The sequence below is a fragment of the Pezoporus occidentalis genome, unplaced genomic scaffold (genome assembly GCF_034315485.1).
Source record: "Pezoporus occidentalis ecotype Australia unplaced genomic scaffold, CSIRO_AGI_Poc_V1 ctg440, whole genome shotgun sequence".
NCBI lineage: Eukaryota > Metazoa > Chordata > Aves > Psittaciformes > Psittacidae > Pezoporus > Pezoporus occidentalis.
The window spans coordinates 1-19,982 of record NW_026915770.1 but is presented as its reverse complement, the minus strand read 5'-3'; the positions used below and the strand labels follow the sequence as shown (position 1 = coordinate 19,982).

The window sequence follows — 19,982 nt, the reverse complement described above, 5'->3', positions numbered from 1 at the left end:
GTACTTTGTGCAAATCAGCAAACAATGAAAGGGTTCAAAATTGCCCTGAAAATAAATAAAAGCTGAAGACTACCGAGCTAATTTGTATTCAAATACATGGCACGAAGAATTTCACTTCTCCTCCCCCATGCTGCATCCAGGCATCTTGGAAAACCCACATGCGCATATCCTTTCCCTGCAAATTCCCTCAGGATGCCATGACTTAAGCTGTAGTTTAATTAGCTGGGAGGGGAAGTTCAAAACATAGGGGACTGCTTTCTGCTTAGGGATCACAGTTGCTGCACAGCTGGCCAGGGTCCAGGAAAAGATCTATAAGGAGATGGTTTTCCTTAGTTTCCGAGATACAAGAACTCCAGTTTAAAAGGTTAGTAGTGAGTGTAAAGCAACAGAAAAAGAACAGTTTGGAAATCAATACCACCAGTTCCACCTTCAGCTGCGGTCTGTTGTTCTGCAGAAGAAGAAGGGTTGTAAGCAAAGTCACAAGGTCAAACAGGAAACAATACAAGTTAACCAAAAACTGGGGGAGCTGGGTATCCTAATTATAACTTATAGCAAAGCACTTTCAAACAGGTTCTAAGTAAACACTTCAAAGTCAAGCAAGCAGATAGAAGACAACACTACTAAAACACACTTAGTACCAATCCACCAGTTCAGAAGCTAGGCTGAACCAAAGCATTTTATGTTTCATTTTACTCCTGGACAATAACTTATATGAAGTTACTTACTGGTGGGCTCTTCTAGTTAGCTAATAACAGGAAAAGATCCCTTCCACTGAAATCCTGATTTGCTGATCTGATTTCAGAACGCTTACAAGGAGAAACAGTTACTGTGTGAAACAGGAAGCAATCTGAGCTCAAATAAAAGAGTGTTAAAATGCATCACCTAATCTAGAATAGAACCTAGTGTCTGGACACTCCCCACTGCATCTCCTTACCCATTACTGGTCATTCACATCATCAGTGAGCATTCTGTAACTCTAAGGGTGTGTTTAAAACATTTTAGATGTAATATTGCAACTGGGTAATAGTACAGCTGGGTTTTTTGTTCTGTTTATCATCAGTCTTATCACATCATCACATGTGCTGCATTTGAAGGACTCTATTTTAGCATTACACATTACAGTTCCCCTCATCTGATGACTGAGGGCTGGCAACACAATGCTGCCAGGTGTTTTCCCACGTGGTTTCTCTGAAGCTCTTCCCAAAGTTAAAAATAGCTCTAAGTCACAGCAGCATTTCAGGGCAAGCACAGATAGGATCCTTTCCCTGACAGCTATGCATAGATCCTGTTGTAAGATCCTGGATAAGAAAGGATGCCCAGGTCCCTGTGAGCAATGCTGCACCTGCCAGTGTGGTTTTAGCCACTTACCCGTTTTGCTCTCCGAGTCTGGAGTTACAGATCCTCCCCAGGACCATCTCTTCTGTCGTGTTTCCAGTCGCTGACTCCGTTCCAAGGTACGATGCAGAACTGCTTCGTATCGCTCCTATCATCAAACAACAGCTCTATGAAGCTTATAACTATAGAGTACAGCTATGCCAGAACACACATTCTCCCCCTCCCAGTATAATTTGAAATGTTTCATCTATACTGCCTGCTAACAAGCTTTTGTTACAAAAACTATGATGCAAAGAACGTTAAGGGCAATTAATGGTTTCAAAACACTGCAAGCATGATTAGGTTGAGCTGAAGCACAGATAATCTATTCTGCTCTTGACTTAAAATAGCCACCCAACAGATTTCCTATTTGGAAAACAGCATGACTGATTTTCTAAACAGGGATGAGCCCCAAAGTGAGCAAAAATAAGTGCTTACTCTTTAAGCTATTTATAGTGTGGAGTTATTTCTAAAAGGTGGCAAGAATTCTCCATTATAAAATAACAAGTGTAAGGTTATTTGGTTTTCAAACAACTGCATAAGCACTGACTGTCTTAACAGATACTGGCATTAACAGACCAGAACCAGCAAGACATGAAGGCAAAGCTGTATAAAAGGCCAGGCAACACCAGACCTCAGCAACCACTGCTGGCAGGACAAAGAGGATGCAAAAAAACTTTTGTTCCTAGTCTCCAGGACCAGGAGCTGCTAATGGGGGCACTGGAGCTCTGAAGGTGAGCTGTAACCATGCCAGATTGATTCTTCTCAGCCAGGTTTCCATACACATGTCAACAACACATTTCTCTTCTGGAACAGTCATATCCCAAGTGATCTTTTGAAGCAGTATTTACTGCTGATACACTAATGCAAGATGCCAAGGGGCTCATTAACCAAACTTTTCTCCCTCTTGAGGACACAGGACTTTTGCCATCTTTCAACACCATCTCACAACACAAACTACAAAGCAAACTCGGAAGGAAGGGAGGAACGATTCTGTCCCCTGACAAAAGATAAATCTGTCTGAAATACAAAGCTGAGCTTCCCCTCTTGCAGAAACCTGAACTGGAGCTAGCCTAAGTGCCAGAGTACCCAGACATTAGGTAATCTGTAGATGATATTTCCATGGAGGTATCTGCAGTGCAGTAATCTTCAAAGTCATAGCTAGAGACATAGGCTTCACTTTACAAACAACAGAGATCAGCCATCAGCTCAAGACACATACATAGTAAGTTGCACAGCTGTACAGAATAACTAAGTAACTGTTAAGAGAGGTATTGAAATCCTAGTCAAGATTCTCTTAGGCAGAAAGCCACTTCTTTTTCCATAGGATTTGCTATTGAAGATGATTAACTTGACTTGGCTGAAACACCAAGCAAGAATGTTGGAGATTTATGTATTTTTTGATGCACTTCTATCTACTAAATTTACAGCTATAGATGGCATCTTCCTGGCAAGTATTGCCCTAAGGTCACAGAATCCTTAGGGGTGGGAAGGGACCTCTGAAGATTATCTAGTCCAACCAGGGAGGTTGCTAAGGCAGGGTCACCTAGAGCACAGGTTAGCTGTTTTGAAAGTGATAGTTTTCTAATGTCAGAGTACCTAAGCCAAGATCTGCTTCCACTTTCTGGTTGAAAGCAAGGTTTACAGGTCAAGTGCACACTATTTTCCCCACCTGCTGGATTCTTCATGTGTAACTGTATTGACAAGGTCAACTTCCTCCAGGGACTCGGTGAAAGACATGGTTAACACCAATCAGCTAGCCCATGTCGTCTTCATCCCAGTGGCCACTTAAAACATACCTATCATCCCCCAAATTACATGAAGAAATGTACTATATAGCCTGAGGGGTAACACGTTTTGAAGCAAAAGGGATGCTTTTTACTTGAAGTAGTTGCTTAAAGGGATGAGACTGGATACTGCAGTCGAGGCCCATCCAAACATTTCTGCTTGTTCCCCAGCAATGTGAACTATTCCATGAAGTCCAAATGGAATATCAGTCTGAACACACCCAGAAGCCAATTACAGAGAACCAAACACCAGTGTAGAACACTGACAGGCAAAAAAGGGTAAAATGGATGTATTGGTAGAACAATGGGACAATGGCTGGACTCCAAGGGCACAAGCAGGCCCTTCATCAATGACCCACAGCAACTTCTTACAACCAGCCTATGAAAGCACACGTGCATGTCATGCCTTTATTGCTGACACCCTGGAATGACCCCTTTCAGCACCTGCATCACATTTAACACACACTAGAAAGTCTACTCTTCAAAAGAGATGGCATAACTTCACACATTTCTTTCTACTTTCAGCTTCTACCAAACTGCAATGAGCTCTGCAACTCAAATACCGCTCTGGTGGTCCACGTGCAGTCAAAGCAAAGGCAAATTGCCAAGTAAGAATAGTCAATACACAGATCAAAGCAGCAAATGGTAACTACACATATAATATTATCAACTGCTCAACATACACAACAGATTGTAATTGAGAAGTGAAAGAACATGAGCCTCTTGGACCACAATGGGGCTCCCAGGAAGCAAGACAGAGAACTAACAAAAGCCTGAGACCTGCCAGCCATGCTGATTTATAAGCAGGATCTACAAAATACAGAAAGCAACCTAGAAATCTAAGAATATGGGGTGAGATTTTTGCTCATGTGAAAAATAACCAGTGACCAAATGCAGCTCCTGAAGGCCTGAGTGCCTCAGGTATAGCTAAAGCTAGGCATGGGGCGGGGAAGAAGGACATGCATCTATACAGCCCACTACACAGATGTGCATATATTTTTATGTTCTAATACATTCCCCATTTCCACAGCTTCCTATTTCAAATCACTTCAGAGCACAGTAATGTAGGAAAACAACGGAGCATTTTCTTTCCAACTACAGAACTTTGACACGTGGTACCTTTTCCTCCTCGATTTTTTGTTTCCTCTTTTCTTCTACTGCTGCCCTCCGTTGTTCCTCTTTCTGCTTCTGTTCTTTTAGCTTTCTCTGCCTTTCTTCTAGCTGTTTTTCATACTGGAGTTTTGCCTTTCTCTCCTTCTCCAGGATCTGCGTCTCTCTGGCAGCTGTAGGTTTTTAAGGAAGAATTAGAATCAAACTTGACTATTCATCGATATTACAACACAACTTACAGGCAAGAGACTACCACAGAAAACTATCACCACTTAAAGCTAGAACATACAGCAAGATCAGCTTGCAGAGCTGGATGACACTGCACATGACAACAGAGGAGTCTAATTCTGTCTGCAGGTTAGGCTGGAATTAGAAACTTTCCTGCCATTAGACTTTACTGCCTAGACAGGAATGTCAGGATACACATATACCCTGTATTAAGCATGTATTTTTCTTCCCATCCTAATAGCAAAGTCTCTGTCGCTAAGTAGTGAGCACCAAAAGGCAGAATTTTCTATGTTGTGCTTTTCCTTTCTTTTTATAGAACAAAATACAGTGGAAAGCTTTAGAGCACTGAGATAGATGGGAAACCCCCCACAGTTACTGCATCCGAGGTCAAAAGAGTTGTGTCACTATTCTCCACAGCCTCCACCTAGGAGCAGCTGCGTGCAGTTCAACAGGAAGCTGCAAGCCCCGTGACAAAAAGCTCGTGGTTGAATACACACAGTGGAAGTATTTTCCATGGCTATGCAGATTAAACGACCCAAGAGACCAGATAATTACACCAACAATGCAGTATCTAGATATAAGATACAGATATAAGGCAGTATCTAGATATAAGGCACCCAAAATAATGAATTTATTTGTGTCCTAGTCCTATCCTCTCTCCATGTTAGGATAACTCCATCATTCTCACTGCTTGGCTTTCATGTTAAGAAACAAATGTACTGGCCAGAGAGAAACCACTCCTCACAAGCTGGGAGACCAAGAACCAGAACTGCAGGGCATCCTGTGACCCTTTCATCTCTTGCCGCACATACATGCACCAATTCACATCACAGGCAGCTTAAAGCTGGGCAAGTTTATGCTCCTCTCTGGGTCTGTGATTCTTTGCTAAGATAAAGTGTATACTGCTGACACTTCAATTGAGGAGCCACTGCAGGATGCTAGGAAACAAGGGAAACAGTGTTCAAGGCAGTCAGGGCATTCAGCTAGCTAAACCTTTTTGATCCACTCTGAATCAGCGTTCCCCAAACCTCAGTCTTTAGGGCTACAGGAAGGAGTTCTAAAGCTAAAAGTTTTACTTTGAGAAGTGTTCTTGGTAAGGCTTTCAGTAAGAAACAGGCTAAATTTATTTGCTGGTCACTCAGAAATGGAAGCTCAGAAGTGACATACAGCTTTAGGAAGCCAGAAATCTCTAGAAAGTTTTCCTCTCAAATTTAATAGCTCTTCATTCAGGTTCACAGATGGTCACTGATGCAAGACCAAGAGCAGACCTCGCCTCTTCTCCCCAGCAAGCTGGAAAACGTGACTGAACATGGAGTAAGAAAGTTATTCCTTTATCATAGACATTGAAGGAAATGGTGTCTGAAACGAAACATGAAAATACCTTGTTGCTTTTCCCGCTCTTCTCTACGCTCCCTGGCCAGTCTTTGTCTTTCTTCTGTTCTTAGAATGGAACCATCTATCACTGTCAAAAGGAAAAATGAACACACAGAATTGTCAGTCATTTCAAACATTCAAATTAGTAAAGGAAAAGATGAAAGTCTTCGCTGTCAAAAGGATAATGGAACTTCCCAAGAGGGACATACAGCACCAAAGCACTGCGCATTCCATACAGATAGAGTCAAGATGTAATCTGGAACGTTCACAGGAAGCTGAATACCCTCCTTTTTCCCTTTTCCATTCCCTCAAAACAAGCAATCCACTAGTCTTACTAGGTACAGCAGAAAGTAGCCACCATATTAGAAGGCCCAATGCACACAGCCAAAAGAAAGCCTGAACAGAAGTCAGGTGCGTGGGAACACACCCATTCCAAAGCCACTTCTGATCCTCATTCTTGTACATATTAATTCCTCTGATCAAGAATTACAGGAATCCAGGACAACTCAACCTGAGAACAGATAGTTCACCCGGAATAACCAATTCAAAGTGCTGTGGGAGAGCTAGTTTGCAGCCTAAGCAGAACCAAGATTCCTTAAGTCTTTGTGGGTATTAAGACTAAGATTTCAGCAAGAAGCGAACTGGTAACCTAATGAGAGCACAAAACCAACCCCATTTATCTTTGTTGTTATGCTCTGCTGAAAAGACAGGCAACTTCACCAACTGAACCGTGAGCAAGCCATGAGCAAAGACCTTCCATGAATCCCTGAACCACTGACGAGGTGCTTTGTGCTCTGATGCCTCCTGAAGAAAGAGCATCAAACTTCTTCTTGAAAGGAGTTTTATTCATTCCCTTGTGAACCCAGTACTTCATTAAGAACAATGACCAATAATTATACCTGGTTTAGTTGCTGTCTTTATATTTATTGAGGTCTGAACTGCAACAGGGCTAATGCCACTTTGGCTTCTTCTTTCTTCTGCTATGGCCTGGGCTGCAGCAACTGTGAGAAAGAAGAATTCCATAGTAAGAAAAGCTCTACAACCAAAATCGATTAAATAAATAGCTAAAATAAAGACATAAATTTCTATCTGAGGTTGCAAATACTTTTATTAAATAACTATCCCGGGGCTGATCAACTTGTGAGAGGAAAAAACATGTTAAATGAGACTTCAGACCTGGAACAGCTTTGCTATGTTAAAAACACCAGTTGCGAACCCTTATGTTTGAAGATGCGTAGCAAAGAACTAGAGAGTTTCCAAACTTGTGTATGGAAAGAAACAGTACTTAGCAGTTATGAGTCTGACTTACACGTAATAATAAAAGCTCTTTGCTACCATACACGTATTTGCAGACTGAACACACAGATGTAATAGTCGATTAGCACTGGTAGAATCATCTTCTCATGAAGACCTTTCATTATTTCATGCCATGAAACAGAGAGTGGCTTAGCGGCAGAAAGCAAACCATTAAGGGAGGCTTACAGTGGACTTCTACACTGGATCTTCAAAAATAAACTCTTAATTATAAATTAAGACTCCAAACCAGTAATTGGAGCATTTGTGCAGAGACCCATTCACCTTAGGGGAGTTTCACCAAGGTGAGCACACTGAACTACGGCTCACAGTTCATCACAGAGAAATGAAATGCTGGCAATATTAATTCTGCTAAATAATTAACCCCATTATGAAGCCAGAGAGATTGATTTACGCATCACTTTCCACAGATTTTCTTTATTTTGGCATCAGCTTTCACTTCAACTGATCACCTTTTAGGGTGGGAAGGTGAAGTGTGAAAGGGAAAGCAGGCAGGGTAAGAGAGCATCAACCCATTTTCCTGCACAACTTTGTCTAGGAGCATCCTTACAGCAGTGACACCTTGTCTTCAGCTTGGCTGGAAGATATGGGGAGATCAACTTGATTCTTGCAGAGGAAGCAAGAGAACACACCATGTAATCAGCGAACAAGAGAGAAGTTGATGCCTGTCTTAAACATAAAAGGCAACCCATAAAAGCTACCTATAAAGTACCAGGATTTCAACCATAACGTGCAGGAGGAATGGTGTTACTTTAAATGTAACACCAAATTCGACAAGGAAAGCTCTGCCAATGATCTCAGGCTTCCCTTTAATAGAGTAGTGCAGGATGCAAAGGAGGAAGGAAGAGTCTCCCTCTTCTCCACGCATTGCCATGACAACTAGTTGTGTCATGGTAATAACCCTCCCTAAGGCTGTGCCCAAGAACAATCACCTCAAAGTGTTTAATCCCATGTGATGTCAGTGATAAATGCAGATTACAATCCTTATTCAGCAACTCTAAGTTGTCACCTGCAGCTGTTGCCATGTCTTGAATTCATTTTTCATTGCAGCACCAAACAAACGTCTTCCTCAGTTCCATCCCATACATCTCAGAGCTCTTTTCAGACAAGTCAAGAGACCAGATACACTGCAACACACTAAGATTACCAACTGGCAAAGAGAACAGCTAAAAAGGCTCACTGTAATTAGTCAGAAAGCTGATTTACACACTGTTACATGTCACATAGATGGGCATCTAGCCCCAAAATGTTACCAACAAAACTATATATTCTCAACACAATTAGGTGTGAAAACAGCCTGAGAAAAACTGGCCTACTGCAGGCTTTTCTGAAAGCAAAACCATACAGCTAGGGCACTTATATCCAATGACACCTTCATAGATCAAGAAAGGATCAAGAAAGAACATGAGCTGCTTCAAATACCATTTCAAGTGAAGCCAATCCCAGAAACCCAGTTGCATCTTCAGTGTCCAGCGGGAAGGGAGGAGACTGAGGGTGTACAGGGAGATGGAGCCAGCGTGTCCGGGAGAGGAGCCCAACAGAATGAACTCACCCTACACCTACACCAGGCATAGTTAAGACCAGCATTGGGATTTTGCCTCAGCTCTCCAAGTTTAAGCATCCAAATTGACTGCAAGAAGCAAGCTGCAATTTAAAGAGGTGCAACATTCACCTTATTTTACTTGCAGAGGTAGCTGAGGATGAGAAATCTTGCTGAACGAACCAGGTGTAAAGGATGCAGGGATTATGCCTTTATTTATTCATTTTAAACCAAACAAACACAATGTTCATGATTAGAAGGCACTCATTTAAAAATGTGTCACATCTGCAAAGCAATTAGGCAGTTCATCTTAATTAATTAAGGTTGCAAAAAAGTACCATAGAACAGGAAAGTGGGTTACGGAAACAGCACAGCTCGCAAAGGACATAGAGGTGTAAAGAGGCTGCAGCTACTTAGCCAAAGGATTTTGTATGTCAGGGGTTTTTTGTATGTCAGTCAAAACAGTCTGTGTTCAATGCTTCATTATTTGCATAGAAACAAGGTGCTTACAAATTGGGAAGGAGCAGATTTAAAGGCACCTTCGTGTCACACAGAAGCAATCCATAAAGTCAGCATGAAAAATGAACTGGGGACGAGAAGAAAAGATTATTAAAAGGGGAACAGCCATCCCCCCCAAGATAAAAGAGCTCAGTTTCACCAAGTCTCAGGTCAGCAGACAGATTTTACAGCCCTTGTCAATTTGATGGTAAATTTACAATACGAAACTGTGATTTCCAAACTCCACGTTCGCCTACAGGATGCGAAAATGAACTGCACGCTGTTGTACCTTTCAACCTCGAAAAGAAGAGAGACTTTGTTTTAATATGATAAAAGAAATCTGCATTTTTAATACATTTAAATATTCTTTGGCACAGATGCCTCTCATTTTTTGGCCTAGCTTTCCATAATGAAAGTAGCATCGCCCATAACGAAAGTAGCATTTTCCATATCGAAAGCAGCATTTTCCATATCGAAAGCAGCAGCCTTCAACTGAGCAAAGCTTCCCTGCAAAGAATTCTCCACAAACTCTTACCTATCTCTCTAAAATAAGCTTAAGACTTCTGTAATTAAACAGGATAGCCCAGGACGGGAAATCAGTTAACAGCCATTTCAGTACAACCTGTCTTACTGAGGGGAGCCTGCATGGCCATACTCAGCAAACTTCCTGAAGAAGTCTCTTAGAGGCAAACATAAATCTCACTTCTATTCTGAGCTGCCCCTCCCACAGCAGTCACTAAAGGCTTTCACAGCTATAATCTGTGATCTGTATAATGTGTGCGCTTGTTTTACCGTGGCCTACCTTTAAATACTGATATTAATAAAAGTACAGGCCACACATGTGGCCAATAATAATATCTGCATTCATGCATAATAAAACAGGTATATCAAACGGTCAGGTAACTTGGGAAGCAGTTTTCCTCCTGCACCCTCATCACTGTTTCACGCTACGTGTGGGGCCAAGCATCTCATGGATAACCCAAAGCAAGGGAAGCAGCAGGAACTGGCTGCTGCAGGAGGCAACGTGCCAGACAAAGCTGACTCCCAATTCCACCTCCCAGCTGAGGCTCAGGCTGGAAGTCCCACGCAGGTACAGCAGTGCATCGCTCACTGAGCATGACAGCACTTCCTTTTGCTGATCAGGTTTCCTATATGCCCTAAGAGACCAGTGCTAAAAATAAAACCTTATTCCTATTTCAATCCTTGCACTGAGTTAATACCCTTGGCCCTTGGCAAGGCTGCCAAAGGACCCACACAGTTGCTGCTCTTAAACCTCCTTAAGGACTGAAACAGCTCCATCTCTTCATCTAGCGAGGTTTAGGGCTTCCATCTCGGTACCCACGAGCCAGCCAGACACTGCTCCCCATGCCAAAGCAGAAGGAAGAGCAGAACATGCTGACTTTCACAGCAATCCTTCTGCTTCTTTTGATTTAATGACTCATTATGCAAAGCCAACAACCAAAACAATCCCAGACTAAGCCTTTGAAACAAAAGGTAGGAGGTCTCCTGAATGCAAAGCATTGTTGTGAATCTAAGCGTTTTCATAAAAGTTGAAAGCAGGTAACAAAAAGCCAATAAGGAATCCATAAACCAAAAGTAAGCTTCCAAGCAAAATGTCTCTGGATTTTATAGCAAATTGATAACATTTTCATCTTGCTCCACTACAGCAGCTAATAATGCTTGTCTAGCCGATGGCAATCCTTGTGAGGAACACTGTTCAAATCCTTTGTGTTCCAATCATTTTTGTCCATGCTTTCAGGAATGATGAGGGAAGTCAGCATCCAACTCGGAGATTTCTGTGTGCTGTCTTTTAAGCTGATTTCCACTCATTAATTAACATGGGTTAAGACAAACGGACACAAGATCATATCAGATGCTACCAAAATCGGGTACCGGTTTTACACCACTACTCCTTGTTTAAAGGACACCAGAGGAAGGATGCACCCTCACATAAGGTGGACAACACCAACTTCCTAATGATGAACAGCAAAGCCCTCTCAGCATGCACTCCTCTTCTCCCTGCTCTTCCTCTTCTTTCTGAGTTGATCCTCACATCCCATCTTGGGGCTGCAAGGACTGCCAGGATCCATACCCAAACACGTGAGCCTCCCAGTAGGCACCCTCTGACGGACCAGCTGGAGGGCAGATGGCTCTCCTGTTTTGTCTGGGCAGCCACCAGATGGAAGGCACACGGATCTCCAGAAAGCACTGCCTGCTGTCTCTCAGCTTCAGCAGGCCTGAAGAGCTTCCTGTTGTCTCATCCTTACTCCAGGCCCCATTCGCACACTTCCGTTCTATCTTTATTCCCTGCAGGGGATACCTGTTTTGTTACCTTTATGTGCTTTTCTCTCTTTAAGCCAGTTGCTGCAACTGCTTGTGTACGAGAATCTGGTTTTCTTCCCAATGTCTAAGGCAGTTTGGGATGGTTTCTTCAGCTCATCACAAGTATCAACCCCACTGGAAAACTCTTGACACAAGCATTCCTTTGTAGTACATGAATGAGCAGCTCCACAAATAAGTATTTGAGACCTATTTGCACGAATGTAAGCTTTTACTTAAACATCCACACTCAGATTAAGAGCTGGAAACATTTAAGAAACCTCCACATCATCAACAAAACACACCATATTTCCAAGAAGGAAGCCTCCAAAGATAGAGCTGAAGCAATCTCAAAGCCACATTACCATATTCATTCAGCCTAGGGCGCAATCAGAGAGGCACCAGGAAGGTTGCTAGTTAATTTGTGGGTTGATCTCTGTACACTTTTCCTTAGGGGGAGCGCATAATCTAAACCAGACTTGAATGTAACACAAGCACAGACCAAAGAATCATAATTTGTCCTTGGAAGAATTGGCAGTCATCTCCAAACACTCTGTGCAGTCAGAGATGCTGTATCACTGTCCGACAGCCACATTAGGTGAGCACCATCCTTAGTCCAAATGCTAGTCTCTCTAATTAATGGGAAAAACAACCGGGCCTTCTGCTGCATTCACCTTCCCCTTTGCCACACTCTTCTTCCCCAGGGTTCTTCCTCACCATCCCGAAGACACATGGAAAGGCTTTGCATCATCCTGCAGGGTCCACTGTTTGGGGTTTTTAATCTTTCACCATCTGTTTTGATGCCATCACATCATTTGTACAAGAAGGTCCTCCAAAGGAGTCACCTCTCCACTTCACACATTGCCAACCCTCGGTGAGCTTTAACTCGGGTCATTCCCCTCTTCTACCTGGCATTAGTTAATAATCTGTTTATTGCATCGTGCTTACCAAGCTTATCTGCAGTGACTCTGCTTAGAGCTGATGCTTCCTGCATGAAGGACATCCAAGCCTCACAGTCCCAAGTGTGTTCTTTAGCAGCCTGTCTTTGCCGTCTGGAAGCACAGTCTGAGTAAGACACAGCCACAGGGAAGCTGAAGCTTTGGAACGGTTGGAGCACTCATTATGTTTCCCAGTGAAAGAGCAAGGCACTGAGGTTGGGTAAAATTCTCCACCAGAATAAATTAAGGCTGCATTTTAGATGTAAAGAGAATTATTTCTGCACAGTTTCTGTGGGTTGGCAACTACAAACTCTTCTCACCAAGTGAAAAACAAACAGGAATTGCTTTCATCCACCTTGAGTGATTTCTTTGAAAGATATATTAGACACTGACTGCAACGCTGATGCAATATATAATGACTAAAATTCCCTTGTGAACCTTCCCAAGCGTAACGTAAATCAGTAGTTACCTGCTTCTGCATAGAGGAAATTCCAAAGTAGCCTAATACACTGGACTGAAATGAAAGCAGTTTATAGAATAAATACAGTCTTACTTAATTTCAAATGGTTTCACTGTGAAACTTAGTAGTTACATAAGTTACATTCTTATATATGGCTGTATATAGATTAAACACTCCAAAACTGACAGAATTAGACACAGGTTTAACAGCTACAGAAGCATCAAACAGGTAAAATGGTGGAGCTTTAAAGAGAGTGGAAGATTATTAGTACCCACTCTGATGTACATGTAATTTTCTTTCTTTAACAACACTTTCTTATGCCTTGGGAGTATGTGTTTTGTCCCTCACACTGCACTGGTTTAACACGTCAGAGCAGTCTCACTTCTTACCTGCTCTGAGCAGTTTAGCTCCTACTATCATTGCAGCCCAGGGGTCAGCAAACGCTGGACAGACAGAAATCAGCATCTCTGCTTTACTCCTCCAACACTGGAGGCTGCCTTCAACTGACTCCCATTCACCCTCCTGCACTGCCACTGCTACAAGTAACTTCGAGACAAACTCCTGCTCTCGTCTCCTCTTTCACATCTGTTTTCTCCATTGTATTTCTTTCTCTTATACTGCACTAGCCCTAACACTGGAAATCAGCTAACTTCTATCCACTACTTCCCCCTTTCCTGAGCAGCCTGATTGCTTTTGCTTGCTCCAAGCCTGTTCTAAATGCTTTTGTCCTCTTTGTCTGCAGGCTGGCTATTGTTTAATACACACAGCCCAAACAATGCCAGCAAAGAACACAGCCTAGCACTACAAGTCACAACGAACTTGAGGCAAACTCTGTGAAAACACCATTTTGAGATTTCTTTAGCTGGAAGGATAACAGCTTCTTTACATGACAGCAGTGAAAACTACTGCTTTTGCCTTCAACACTCAATGAATTTCTTACTGGCAACTTCAGAGCTCATTCAAACACTGTCTCTGCTCCAGAAGAAGAGGGACCGCATTGGCATTTACCCCCAAGACACCAGCCTTCAGAATCAAATCAAATCACTGAATGCACCAGAACAGTGATACAAGACACCGAGAGGTCCGCAGCGCACGTAATGCAGCAAATGCACTGTCTAAAACAAGACAGTGATGCAAAATGGATACAGGGCAAAAGAGACCAATAAAGAGACTCTATTTTTGCTTAATTCATTACCTACTGGCAGAGCTTTCAGAGAAATCTGAAAGTAAGGGGACACTTGCTGATCTGGTCTGGAGATGCCTGTCCTTGGTTTTGAATGTCCAGAACCCAAACTATGCATCATCGATCAGCATCGTGCTGCAAAAAACACAGCCCTTTAAGAAATCCTCTTGGCAAAGCTAAGCAGAAGATAAACTTTCAAATGAATAAATGTGTTCTATTAAATATGTTCTTTAAGCGTAAAGATTTCTGTTGGAGTTCTGTATTCTTGCAGCCAATCCTTCTCAGACTTGCAAGAACACTTGGAAGCTTTAAAACGCTTGCCTAGAGAAAGCAATTCACAAGCCACTACAGTATCTTTGCTCCCTCCCAAGATTCAGGTCAGTGCATTCAAACAGTAGAGACTGTCTGTAAACTAAGAGCCAGTTAAGTACTCACAAAGCAGTATTTTAAGAGTTCCCTGTGAATTATGAAGGCATAAAACACCCCTCGGCTAGTGGTACCCGTGTTCTTCAAAGCCAACTTCTGCTGTGGATCCTTCACCTAGAAAGCAGAAGTTTCCAAGGGACTGGAAAATAAAAGTAATTTAGAAGAAAACAAGTGTCAAGCAGCAGCCTTCCTGAAAAGCAAACGCTTGTGGTCGTTTCTGTAGCCTGTGAACACCACAGGAACATAGGGTGGATGTGCTGAGACACTATGTGGGCAGCTGAGGCTTCTCTTCCAACCAAGAACACTTGGAGCAACATTTGATCTTTCGTACGTGAATCCCACAGTCCAAGTTCATCCCCAGCAACTAGAACAGTCTGAATTTACTGGGCAGGCATATGTGAACACATTGAAAGCCTATCATCAAGTAAGAATTACCTGGATGTAAGATGCATAGCTGGAAGCTACATGGCACTAAGTTATTCGTGGCAGACCAGGAATTTGAAGACCCCGGTTTGTTTTTAAGATCCCATCAGTCAGATGCAGAGAATATTAAAACATCATTAAAACTGCATGCTCAGAATTGTATTTGTCAGGGTATCCTTTCACAACAGGGCTGCAAGTATCTCCAAGTATTTAATGAAGTTTAAAAACAGAGAGCATCATTTGATACCCCTAATGACTAACCCAGAGTATTTCTTCTGTTTATCTCATAGTAACCCAGGGCTTTCCTTCTTAACTCTTTTATCACTTTGAACCACTGAGAATTAATACTATCATAAGTACTGATACGTACTTTAAATACTCCTACCTGTTTTCTTTTTCTTTTATACACCAGTGTATAAAGAAGCAACAGCCCTTAATTGTAGTCACATTTTCAGGCTATGCACAAGCATAGTACAAGCCACAGTATCTCTGGGCTCTCACCATCAGAGTTATGATCCTTACAACTCATTATTTGTTGACTACTTCCATCTGAATTGAAGCATGGAATCCAAATTTATCTTCTGCAATTTTAACACATGAAGAACTATGTCGAGAATGGAACATTCTGTATAAGCCATTTCAAAAGATAGGCTGCATATACACATGGTTTTGATTTTTCTTTCCAGCAAGGAGGATATCCTTATCTTTCTTGGATGATTTTGGAGAAATCTCAAGAATTTAAAGTTTGCAATTAGAATAAAACCATTTTTATAAACCATTTACAACTGGAAGCAGACTTCAAAATGTTAAGCACCTAAGATGCAGCATGCATCTTCATGAATCAGCATGCAATTATCCCTACTCTGTACTACTGCATTTCCATGAACAAGAAGAAAATGAAATTAAGGCTTGTAGCCATCACAATTACATTAAGTTCTCAGCCTGACTTGGGAATGTTCTCTCTCACCACTGGGATCTCACCAGCTGCTGAGCTGCTCTCTGCATTGACCGCCTTGGCACTCTGTGAAGCACTCTAACTTCTACTTCCACATGGGGGAAAAAGACATAGCACAGAAAAACCTTAAAGACCTTCAACAAAGTTATTAGGAGTTGGACAGAACAAGAAACTGAAGACAGACCTAGCAAATGCCAATTGAATGTCCCAGTCACTGGGCCCCCTTTGCTCCACAGATGGAATACGTACAAGTCATTCACACAAACACCACCAAGATGACAACTCAATGCCTTCTTTTCCTGTCAATTCTGCATAGATGTGTTTGGTAAAGAAGTTACCAGGAACTGTGCTCCAGGCAAGGCAGACAAAGCCAGTCTCACTGACACAGGAAGAAACAACTGATTACATGGAATGAAGCTGTTATTTCATTAGATAGCTTCCAACATAACTAGGCTAGGCCATGCAGGTCATGGGAATAATGCCTGCAGCTAGGTTTGTTGAAAAAGACACTTCATTTTTGTCCCATGTCCTGAGACAGGTTTCCCAAAAGATCATTTAGGTCTTGGAGAGGAAAACATACATGCAGCATTTTAACATACTCTTTGGAACAACCTTCACAACAGTGATGCAGTATCCAAGTGGAAATCCTAGCTACGGTGCAGCCAAGCTCTGGCAAAAGCAAGTACACATTCCCTACTGTTCATACTACAAAGGACATAATCAGAGATGTTAGTATTTCAGTGAAAGTGAAGATAAAACAATAAATGTAGGCTACAACAGCTTCAACCAGAGGAAGTTTTATTCTGATTACCCATAATGTTCAAGAAAAACCACTCACTGGGTAAACCACAAGTAAATGCCTATTCCCCTCTTCTCAAATCTTGACAAGCTCAGCAGTGCTTATGGTATTAGAACAGGAGCAGAAATTCCTCTTCATCCCTGAAGGATGACAGCAACAAGCACGGATCACAAGAATGGAGTAAGCAACTGCTGTTTCTGCACTGCTGTTTCACAGCGTACAATCATAACTCATTGCTAATGCTAAGCGATGTTCATGCATCACTGACAGAAATGTTAACTGGCTTCTAGCTGTAGTAGGAACTCTACTCTTTGTAGAATTGCTGCTTTTTGTTACCCACCTGAAGGAAATAAGATTGGACAAGTGTGTAAGAGCAGACAATTACTGCAAAGAAATCACAGAACTGACACAGCAGGCATGATTTGACCTGCAGAATCTTAATTACAGTTGATATTCAGGAAAGAGAAGCACCTTTTCCTTACTTCAATAGTAGCTTTAAATGGCAAGAAAAAGTCTCTTTAAACTTACCCCATTGGTGTGGAAGTTAGTAACAAGTGGCACCACGGGATTCTACACTTTCAAGGCCTAAAATCCTTAACAAGCATCAGATCAAAGCAGTATCAAGAGGCTGGTAACAGAGAGCAGAGGCTGAATGGTAGCGTGGCCCAAACCAGGTTCCACCTGCTGTCTCTTCACATCTCCAAACAGCTGGTATCAGACTCGGTTACTGCTTGCAACCTCTCTGAACAGCAGCAAACACAGTGGTAATTATCTTGCAGATTCCACTGTTAAGCACGGGATGGCAAGGACCATTTCTAAACATCATTTGCTTTCCCCACAGAGCGGGGGAGTGCCACTGACAAGCAGTCAGGAGCAGAACTGCAGCAGCCTGTACACTCGCAGACAGTATTGCTTCACATCAGCAGCGAGTTCATCCTCTAGCATGTAACTGCTAGAAATGCTTCTAATGTAACCTGAAGTTCAGATTCTGGTTCAGTGACTTCTACCCCCTCAGGGGAAAAAAATCAAGGTCTAGCCTTGCCAGGATCCAGTGAGGGGGTTTGGTTTTGGTTTCTAACATGATGTGCGTATTAGAACATGCGAGTATCTAAAGGGAGACGGAGCTCAAGGAACATTTCACCTCTGGTCTTGGGATTAAATCAAGGTCATGACAGCTGTCAGCAAATATGAGTGCCCACTTTTAGAAGAGCTCAGGAGCCACGATGTAACTGCACCCAATGCACAAAAGAAAGCTCAGCAGTTCCAGCAGGCAGGATAAGAATCAAACAGACATGGCCTGTGCAGGTGAGAAGTGCTATCTTTTGGCAGCGTTCCTTCTGGAGCACTAAACTGTCTCCGCTTTGAAAGAGAAATTAAGGAGTAATTCAGTGCTATTTCTGACAGACAACCCACTGAAGACTAAAGGCTGCCAGACAAGAGTTGTGCATTCACAACCTTTTGCCAGCACTCTTCTTTATGTAATTACACAGGTACACTGAAAAGAATCAAGCAAGAAGCTATCAGAGCAGCTCCTGCACACAGTCCAGATTAGCTTAGATCAAACCACACTTCTCTTGCTTGATTTTTGTCTCGGATAAGAAAACGTTTATCTTTGCTAATGGCTCACCCACAAAGCCTAACGTGTGGAGATGTGCCATGAGATTATGCTTGGAACATGTATCAAGGATGCACAATACTCATTTATGATATTAAAGGGCCTAAAGGGGCACATAAACACACCCAAAGCAAAGTTTCTTTAGCTCTCTTAAGAGAGCAGTTAAAAAGGAAGGTATGAAGGTATTACCCCAGCCTTTGATTAGGGCTCAATGCCGCAGACTGCCCCTGCCTCGTACACCTGGGCTCGGAGCTGCCACCGGCCGCACCGCACGGACAAACCGGCTGCGAACACCGATGGTTTGCAGCGAACTCAAGAGCCCCCCCAAGGAACCCGGTTAGTTCGGACCGCCAAGAAGCGCTGAAAACCGGGCTATTGGGGTAACGAAGCCGCCCTGCAGCCGCTCGCTGCTGCCCGCAGGCTGCAGAGGTCCCAGCTCGGCTCTCAGCGCCCGGAGGAGGAGAGGAGGCTCCACCGCCCCACAGCCCCTCTCCCTCATCGCCCCGGACACAAAGCCCGGCGGCTCGCGGGCCCCACATCCCGCTCCCGGTGCCCGTCCACCCCGCCTCGGGAAGGGGGCCGGGCGTACCGCGCGGCGGAAGGCGGATGGGGAAGGCGGGGGGGGGACGGACACAACACCCGGCCCCAACGGCGGGCCCCGGGACCGCCCCGCCGGGACAGACCCCCCCCCCCCTCACAGCGCCCTTCCCTGCCCGCTCTCACCCATCTGCTCCCGCAGCCCCTTCAGGGAGGAGGAGGAGGAGGAGGAAGAGCAGGAGGGGGGAACCGCGCCGCCGCCCTCCGCCATCTTCAGTGCCGGGACGCGCCAGGGCCGGCCGGGCAAAGGGGGACGCGGGAGCGCAGTGCGCAGGCTCCGCGCCGCCCGGCAGCGCCGCCGCGGGGCAGGGCCGAGACGGGGCGGGGGACGGCGGGCGGCGGGCGGGGCCTGCGGGGGTCCGGTAGCGCGGGCGGGTGCTGCCCCAGCGGGGCCTCCAGCGGCGGCAGTGGGGACAGCGCCACATCCCCATCCACATCCCCATTCCCATCCCCATCCCCATCCCCATCCCCATTCCCATCCCCATTCCCATCCCCATCCCCATCGCCATCCCCATCCCCATCGCCATCCCCATCCCCATCCCCATCCCCACCGCCATCCCCATCCCCACCGCCATCCCCATCCCCATCGCCATCCCCATCCCCATCCCCATCCCCATCGCCATCCCCATCCCCATCCCCATCCCCATCCCCATCCCCATCCCCATCGCCATCCCCATCCCCATCCATCATCCCCATCGCCATCCCCATCCCCATCTGCATCCCCATCCACATCCCCATCCCCATCCCCATCCCCTTCCCTATCCTCATCCCCATCCGCATCCCCCATCCCCATCTGCATCCCCATCCGCATCCCCATCCCCATCCCCATCACCATCCCCATGTCCCCATCACCCATCCCACATCCCCATCACCATCCCCATGTCCCCATCACCATCCCCATGTCCCCATCACCATCTCCATCCCCATCACCCATCCCCATCCCCATCACCATCCCCATCCCCATCGCCACCGCCATCCCCATCCCCATCGCCATCCCCATCGCCATCCCCATCCCCATCGCCATCGCCATCCCCATCGCCAT

General features: G+C 44.3%; 1 protein-coding gene across 1 annotated transcript in view; it reads right to left on the bottom strand.

Annotated features, from left to right (window-relative positions):
- The window catches only part of LOC134172128 (MAP7 domain-containing protein 2-like), a 43,576-nt gene extending 24,368 nt beyond the window's left edge, over positions 1 to 19,208 (bottom strand). Inside the window, exons 1-6 of the mRNA XM_062634973.1 lie at positions 19,067 to 19,208; positions 6,773 to 6,874; positions 5,881 to 5,961; positions 4,281 to 4,444; positions 1,369 to 1,483; positions 416 to 448 (exon numbers count right to left, since the gene is read on the bottom strand). Of these exons, the coding sequence (XP_062490957.1) occupies positions 416 to 448; positions 1,369 to 1,483; positions 4,281 to 4,444; positions 5,881 to 5,961; positions 6,773 to 6,874; positions 19,067 to 19,151 (580 nt within the window). The 5' untranslated portion in view covers positions 19,152 to 19,208. The remainder of the gene's footprint in view (positions 1 to 415; positions 449 to 1,368; positions 1,484 to 4,280; positions 4,445 to 5,880; positions 5,962 to 6,772; positions 6,875 to 19,066) is intronic.
- Between the last annotated feature and the right edge of the window lie 774 nt (positions 19,209 to 19,982).